This window comes from Rhizophagus irregularis, chromosome 32 (genome assembly GCF_026210795.1).
Source record: "Rhizophagus irregularis chromosome 32, complete sequence".
Taxonomy (NCBI): domain Eukaryota; kingdom Fungi; phylum Glomeromycota; class Glomeromycetes; order Glomerales; family Glomeraceae; genus Rhizophagus; species Rhizophagus irregularis.
Genome location: NC_089460.1, coordinates 2,660,004 through 2,669,031, shown reverse-complemented (window position 1 = coordinate 2,669,031; position 9,028 = coordinate 2,660,004). Strand labels below are relative to the sequence as shown.

Below are 9,028 nucleotides of genomic sequence, written 5' to 3'. Positions count from 1 at the left end.
TGAGATCCTTGAGGAGTAACAAGCTGAGATAGATAAAACAATTGTCATTTTCGCAAAATAGGGAAATAGGCTTTAAAGGCCTTAGGTGTCGTACATTCGAATAAAGGAACGCGTCCATCTAACAAGGATAGGTTCAGAAGCTTCGAAAATTGAGTATGAAGCAAACGAAAAGGAGTAGAAGTTAAGAGAGCAATAGTGCAAGCGATATAATCTTTCTTAAAAGAAAATAAAGAAGACCATATAGACCAATCCTTAACTAAAAGAGGAGAAATAGGAATCAAAAAATTATATTGAATTAAACACAATCTATAAATAAAAAGAGATTGGATAAAAACAGAAGAAGAATTAGCCATTAAAAATAAATTGGTAATATGACATTGTAGTTGATGAGCAAACAAATTAATCAAGCCCAAGGCTTGAGATAAAAATAGAATAGGATTGGGTAAAGAACGAGAAAAATTTGCTTTATGCTTCACAACAGATCGTATACTTCTCGTTATTAGGTGGCAGTCAGATTCAGACAAGTGAGTAACTTGCATCCGGTATTCGAGTTTTAATATAAGAACAGCATTATGTAAATATACAACTTGTTTGGAAGAGAGCTTCGCGGGGCAGATGGTTGCAGCGAACGAGCAGCATTCGCGTTTGAGTTGCTTTTTGACAAAATCACGGGAGCTCTTAATGTTAAACCAGACACCTAAAAAACGAAAAGAAGTTGTCATGGAAATTGGGGTAATAGTAATGGAAGGAACACTATTTAAAGAGGATAAATCCAAATTAAAAGTAATAGGGGATAAAGTAGAATTCAAAGTCAAAGGCAACGAATTAGTAATTAACACATATTTGTTATGATTGGCAGAAGTGTTATTGATCTGATAAAATTCTTCAGTAATGGATAACATAAATTCCATGCCAGCTTTTGACGAGGAGATAAGAGTGGAGTCATCCATAAATACTAAATTATTAATCTTCAAATCAAGGAAAGAATTTGAAGAATCAATTAAAGAAGGTGTAGAAAGAACATAAGGGTCCATCATTTCTTGCTTCAAAACAGTAAGTAAGGGATCAATATAAATAACCCATAAGAGAGGAGAAATAACTTCGCCTTGGTCAATACCAATGCGAACCCTATAAGCAGGCATAGATCCATGAGCAGTGAAAACGCGATTAGTGCGTTTCGTAAAAAGTGAAAGGATAAACTTAACAGCGGAAGCTGGAAGACGGATACGTTCTAGAGCAAAACGTAACATAGTCAGATCGACCGAGTCAAAAGCTTTAGAAATATCTTGGGAAAGAATCCAAAGTGGATTTTTAGTGATATCAGCATCATGAATAATAGATTCTAAAGTAATGATAGGGTCGCGGCAAGAACCACCAGAAAGACCAGCGAAGTTACCACCTTTTAAAACATTATGTGAAGCCATAATAGTAGAGAGGCGATTATAAAAAAGTTTGACAAGAGATTTCCTAATCACTTCAAGTAAAGTAATGGGACGAGTATTTTTTAATTGACATTTCCATTCGTGAGGTTTGGGGATGGGAAAAACCATTGCTTGTCGCCATAAGTCGGGAATATCGGCTTTGAAAAAGCATGCTTGAATTAAATTGAGGAGTAAAGCCGAGATACAGGATCCAAGATGTTTAAGCATTTCATACGTAATCATGGAAGGACCTGAGGCTTTACCGTTAGGAGTAGAAGAAACGGTGGATAACCATTCGTCAAGGGTAGGGGGATCCATTAAAGAATCATAGATGGAGGAGGGCACATCATCCATAGGTTGATAGGCAGAGAACTATCGATCCGGTAGTGTATCGATGGATACCAGAGGAGTAGACTTTATAGGTACAAAGTTTTGGAAATGGTTAACAACAGCATCGTCTATGTCTTTAGGATCAGTTAGTAACTGAGGGTGAGTGGAATGATCGATAAAGACACGATCCAAAGTGATACGGCGACGAGTGCGAGAAAGCGCTGAATCAATAAAGGAGGAAAGGTCAGTTTCAAAATGGTTATTTCTATCATTCAAATGGACACGAATGGAGGAATCTTGAAAATCTTTTTCTTGAAGCAACTGAAATCCTCGTAAGGATTTTGAAATAATAGATAAATCATCAAGAAGTGATTTGAAATTATCTTGTCGACATGAAGAAAGAGAAGAGGGCAAAAGAGGAATGAAAGTAAATACATTCTTATATAATTGTAGAATGTTTTGAAGTCTAATTAAATGAGTAGACCACTTATATTCATGGGCAGCAGAATAAGTTGAAGGATGTTTACGCAATATACGTATCGAATGCATTAGGCGATTTAAAAACTGATAATGTTGAGTTAAAATTTCCAGATCTTTAGGGACCTTAGGGGTATAATTGTTGCCAACTATAGAAGAAGGTAAAGTAGCATTGCCAGCTTTGAGGATTCGTGATTGAAGATATTCGCACATTTGGTTGATATGCCAGGAGGAAAAGGTTGAAGGTGAAACATCACATAAAGCATCAGTTTTGTCAGCGAATTCCATCCATTGAATATCAGTTACAGTATCAAATTTGAAGACGCGACGGGTTCGGCACTTAAGTTGCGAGCGCGAGCCAATTTGGTAGAGGCAAAAGTAGAGACATATCATAGTAATGGATTTACGTAGGGCATGACATCGACGTGCAAACGTCGAGCATTAAAAATGCAAGCAGTAAGGGCATATCCTTTGAGGAGAGGGCAAGACCATACATAATCAACGCGAGTAATTTGGTCATTGCGATGAAAGGTGCCTAAGGAGTTGGAAAGATTAATAGGAGTATAGTCTTCATATCCATGAGAAAGGAGATGAAAAAATAATCGGTGAATATGTTTTGAAGCGATTTGAGGTTGATTAAAGTAAATAGGATAATATTTATCTAAATGCATATTAAAATCGCCACAAACAGCATGGTAAAACCCAGCTTGTTTAGTAAGGATAAGTTGTTGAATAAGCAAATTAATAGTATCAGTGCGCAAAACACTTTCAGCAGGGGGAGGGATATAAATAACGAATATACGCAATTTAACATTGCCTTTAAAATATAAGTCAACAGAAAGCAAACGTGAAGAGTGGGATTGAAAATCTTGTACGTGTGAAGCAAAAGAATTTTCTATAAAAAGAGAAACACCACCAGAAGAAAGAATTTGTTTAGAAGTATCCAAATTAGAAGAGAACACAGTATAATTAGAAATGCGCTTGGATAAAAACTTCATTTGTTTAGGGTGAAGATGAGTATCAACGATACCACCAAAAGAAATATGTTTCAGGGAAAAGAAAGTAGAAATTTCATCTAATTTAATCTGACCATGCATTTTAAGGCCATTAACATTAAAGGAGGAAATATTGAATGAGTTGGGGATAGGAGAAGTGTTACTAGAGGAAGAAAATAACGATTCATGTGAAAAAAATTCCGTAACATTATCGGGGTAGAGAGGGTTTCGTACAAAGATGTCATAATTGAAATTATTGTCCGACATTAAAACACAGTGATAAAAACAGTCGGGGAGTTAAAATTTAAAGAAGAAAATTAAACGGAAGAAGCTGAATCAGCTTGTTCCAGGGGAGCACCACCAAGGGAGCCAATGAATTGTTTGATATGATCAGTGAGTTGGTCCAATTTACTTTCAATAACGACTCTACTATTTTTGAGATCGTTAATTTCTTCTTGCGTGGAGGAGAGAGGGGTAAAAGGAGGAGCATTTGGGGAAAGGTGAGAAGGAGGGAGCGACGTGTTAGGAACAATAGTGATTGTAGGCGAAGGTCGCGTTAAAATACTTTTGGGGGGCAAAGAAAATTTAGCAGAAGACTGAATAATAAGCGGAACATGAGTAACAGGGGCATGAAATCCGGTTCAGGCTCATTAGGCAAAGGAAGTGGATCGAGACCAAGGTGTGATTCAATACGAGACATCCGTTGGTCAGCAAGTTCAAGAGCGAAGATGCGTTTATGAAAGTTGGCTACTTCACATTGTAATTCACGCAAAAGGTTTAGAATGTTATTAGCATCATCAGGAGATAATGCAGAGTTAGGAGTTTGTCGGGGCAAGGGACGTGCTGTAGAACGAGAGGAGGAAGAAAAGGAGACCAATCGTTCTTTGCTATTATGGCGAGCACGTTGGGAGATATTGGGAGCGGGTTTGTCATAATTTTTATCATTATTAGTGCGGTCGTGGGGAATGTTGTTATCACGTCCAGAATTGGAAGCGGATCGATCTTTAGATTTGGAGCGAGATCGGGAGCGAGAACGTGCATTGGCAGTCTTTGAATTGGAGCGGCGAGGTTGAGTGATATTAAAACGTTCTTTGAGTTTTGCAACAGGGTCGCGAGTGCGACTTCTACCTCTAGTTTGTTTAAGTGGGCAGAAATTCAGAGCGCAACCTAATTTGCCACACCTGTGACAAAGTTTGTTAGTATTATCTGGGGAGGACCAGTAAAGTACATGGCCTTGGAAGCTAATAGTTTGTTCCATCGCAGCATCCATGGTTTCTTGGGAGTTGAAGGTGACGTAAGCCCATCTTTTGGGTTTATAAGAATTTAGAGAAAGTGGCACATTAACAGCTTTAGCGCCAAGATTACGAGTAAGAGGAGCCAAGTTGATATCCTTAACATTAGGGGGAAGCTGAATGAGAGTGGCGACATATTGACGGCGCGCAGCCTTTTGATCTACAGTATAGAAACATGGAGTGATTCTAAGGCAGGTGGAGAAACAGTATACAGCCCATTGATCGGTAAAACGAGCAATTGAATCGGCGTGATCATATACAATACGGGCTTGCTGGACTTTGGCATTGGACCTGGAGAAGAGGCGGCAAGAGGTGATATTACCAAATTTTTTAAAATAAGCCATCAGGTTGTCCTTTTTAATGAAAAAAGGAATATCGGTAACTTGGATGGCCCAGAGATCTTCATTGGATTGGAGTTGGCGAGGGTCATGTGCATGAAAGATTAAGTCAGGGAACTCAGAATGAGTGGAACCAACATACAAATCGCGTGCTTCAGCGGTATGAAAGTGGATAATGAGGCGTTTGGCTTCACCAGAACCAGTCATACGCGCTTTTCCAGTAAACAACTCGTAAGTTTCTAAAAAAAGGTTATTAACAGCCTCAATAAGGGCTTTATTGGTAGGGAATTTCTTAAGAGATTCAGGGGCAGCATTCGGCGCAGCCACAGCCTGAAAATCGTCTCTGGTTGGTTATGGCGAGGGTCACCACCGGATCTGGAGTTAGATCGCCATCTGGAGCACCATTGGTATCCAAATTAAGGGCCGACGCTGCTTAGGGGTTGTTGCAAGTCTTTGTTTGAAGGTGCATGCATGGACGTGTCCACATTTCCAGAAGACGCGACGTGACTGGGCGCAGATGGCGCAGCAGATTTGTTCGGGGAGGAGGTCAAAGTATTTTCGCCAGAGATATTTTGTTGAGGAGATGAGGAAGGGCCATCTACTCCAACGTCAGCCGTCTGGTTATCGGCAACGTAGTTTTCTTCCATAGAATTTTCAGTAATCGTACGATTACGTTTTTGCTGGACAGTATTTTCACCATTGGAGCTTGAATTATCAGAGTTGTTATTATTTTTTCGTTCTTGACGGGAAGCTTTCCTACTGTTAGGGTTATGACTTCCACGGCCTCTCTTGGCATAGTTACCAGACATAGTAGAGGGCTTTGAGTTGGGAATATATAAAATATAAAATTTTATTAGTAGCTTGTATTATTTTTTAAAAATAATAAAAAATTATTTTCGTCGGAAATTTTCGTTTTTGAAAAATTCAGGAGAGAGTTACTGGTCAAAAACAATGGGCGAAAACCAATATATCGGGTAGCAGATATGTATCAGATATGTACCCGATATGTGTAGTATTAATGCAGAAAATCGGGTACCCGATATGTGTAAGATATATGTAAATATATATATCATATACATATTGGGTACCGATATGTATATGATATGTAAATGATATGTAGACGATATATATATTTACACATATTTTACACATATCGGGTACCCGATTTTCTGCATTAATACTACACATATCGGATACATATCTGATACATATCTGCTACCCGATATATTGGTTTTTGACTAGTGTATGGTCATAAAATTAAGTTTAAGATGGACGAGAGAAAAATTTATGATAAAATGGAAAGTGATACAAAAGAACAATTTAGAAGTTGGAAAGAATCAAGAAATGGCGATTTAAAAAATAATTATGTAACATTTCTTGAAATGATTCTTAGACTAAGACAAATTTGTAATCACACACAACTTCTTTGTAAGAGACAAATAAATCAAATAAATGGAATTGATAACAAAGAAGAAATTGGAAATTTAAATGATTTAAGATAAGTTCCAAAATTGAAGCTTTGGTGGAATTTTTAAATCAAAATAATGATGATGATAAATCAGTAGTCTTCAGCCAATGGACATCTTTTCTTGATTTGATTGAAATTGCTTTTAAAGACGCAAATGTCAAATTTATTCGATTTGATGGCAAAATGTTATGTAATCAGCGAGAGGAGGCAGTAAATAATTTTAACAATGATCCAAAAATAAAAGTTCTTCTAATTAGTTTAAAATGTGGATCTTTGGGATTGAATCTTACCGCAGCTAATCAATGTTTTCTTATGGATCCTTGGTGGAATCCAAGTATTGAGGATCAAGCTATAGATCGAATTTATAGAATTGGTCAAACTCGACCAGTTTCTGTCTTTAGATTTTTTATTGAGAATACGATTGAGGATCGCGTGTTTAAACTTCAAAAGAAAAAACGTGACTTGATATTACAAGCTTTTGAGTCTAATGAAAGTCCGAATATTGATGAAGCTCTGCAAGTTTTATTAGGAGATAGTTAAAAAATATATGTATATTTATTTTTAGTGTATATGCACATATATATGTACGAATATTATTATATTATTAATTAAAAAATTGCGTATTTTTTTTAAAATAAATTTAGAATTTAATCTAAATATACATTTATTAGTAAAATCATATCTAAAAATTTTCGTTAAATATAATAAATAATTCAAAATTCTGAATTTATTTGATAGGAACAATGTCCCGTAAAAATTTGTTCGATTTAAGAAGAGAATTTCTTTCGATTAAAATAGCAAATCATTCCCTCAAAAAATTTTGATTTTCGAAAAACTCTCACGCAAAAATATGATTATCCAAGCAGTTATGATTAATATAATAAGAATAATATAATAAATCGGTCATAAATCAATTGGCAACAAATTTATATAATTTTGGTAAGATAAGAAAGTTGAATAGTTGACAGACTACGAAGCACATTTTATTTACATGAACTAATTTTTATTATGAAAATTAAAAAGATCATAACATTTTTCATAAAAAAGAAAAAAATACTAGTTGCTTGCTTCAGCCTACCCGGCACCTTTAGCAAAGAAAAAAAAATATTGCTATGAGAAAAAAAAATACTAGTTTGCTCAGCCTACCCGGCACCTTTAGCAAATACTAGTTTGCTCAGCCTACCCGGCACCTTTAGCAAATACTAGTTTGCTCAGCCTACCTGGCACCTTTAGCAAATACTAGTTTGCTCAGCCTACCTGGCACCTTTAGCAAATACTAGTTTGCTCATATCCCAGTACCTTTAGCAAAAAAAAAAAAATATTGCTATGAGAAAAAAAAATACTAGTTTGCTCAGCCTACCCGGCACCTTTAGCAAAGAAAAAAAAATATTGCTATGAGAAAAAAAAAATACTAGTTTGCTCAGCCTACCCGGCACCTCTAGCAAAGAAAAAAAAATTTAAAAGAAAAAAAAAAAAATATCGAAAAAAATTTTTTTTTTATAAGAAAAAAAAAAGTATATTGAAAAAAAAAGCCCATCCAACCCAACCCTATCTTTTTGAAATCATCCACTCAAATAAATTTGTTGGATTTATAAATCCTTCATTAAATGGAATTTCTTTCGCTCTCCTCCTACAATTTGAAGAACTATGCCCTAACTCCCAACAATTAAAACAGTTTCCCGCAAAGCGGCTATCTAGATTTGGGCATTCATTCCCCCATGTCCAAAATATTCACATAGGTAACACGCCTTTATATATTTATTAACTGGCGCTATCCAATTTCTTTCTGATAAGAGAACGCCCTCGATGTATAAATTTTGTTTGAAGGCAATAGAGATGGCAGTAACAGCAGTAACAGCAGAGACGACGATATAGACGACAGAGACGACAAAGATGACAGAGATGACAAAGATGACAGAGATGACAAAGACGACAGAGACGATGACAGAGAAGATGACAGAGAAGACGACAACGGAATAGGTTCCGATCACGGCGATTGAATAGGTTTGGACGGCAGAATAGGTATCGATTGAGTATACTCAATAGAGTTTGTGGGTATTAGCGGCAGCGGCTGAATAGGTATCGATTGAATAGACTCGATAGAGTTTGTAAGTATTGACGGCGGTGGCTAAAGTGACGATAATGGGAACGCTACTGACGACGATGGAGAAATAGATAGCGACCACGGCGATTTAATAAGGCTTCGTAGGTATTGACGACGGCGGCGGCTGAAGTAACGATAATGGGGACGCTACTGATGATGATGGAGAAATAGATAGTGACCATGGCGATTTAATAAGGTTCGTAGGTATTGACGACGGCGGTGGCTGAATAGGTACCGATTGTGAGGCGACCGCCACGAGATGTTTAGTTAAACTATTTAATGAAGAAGCATATTGCAATGCAGGGTATTGGACTGATTTTTGATTATAGTCATAGAGTTTATGTACAGTCAACTCTCTTTATAGTCACACATTTGGGACAGTCCATATTTGGTGATTATAAAGAGATGTGACTATATAAAAAATTTCTTATATTTGTATATCATAATTCCGGCCAAAAATTAACATAATTTTAGCCAGAATTATACTTAAAACTTTATTGTATCGTAACTTCGCCAATATTAATCGTAGAGAGATGATCTTACCGCCATTCGATTCGTCTTGATGAGACGGTTCTAATGGTATAAAATACGTCGAAATCCAAT

General features: G+C 36.5%; 1 protein-coding gene across 1 annotated transcript; it reads left to right on the top strand.

Moving 5' to 3' along the window:
- Window positions 1–6,121: 6,121 nt before the first annotated feature.
- On the top strand, window positions 6,122–6,861 carry OCT59_023357 (uncharacterized protein; the record flags this gene model as incomplete). The annotated part of the gene is made up of 2 exons (XM_025308587.2): window positions 6,122–6,281; window positions 6,371–6,861. The coding sequence occupies 2 exons, from the start codon at window positions 6,122–6,124 to the stop codon at window positions 6,859–6,861; spliced, it is 651 nt and encodes a 216-aa protein (XP_025164432.2).
- Between the last annotated feature and the right edge of the window lie 2,167 nt (window positions 6,862–9,028).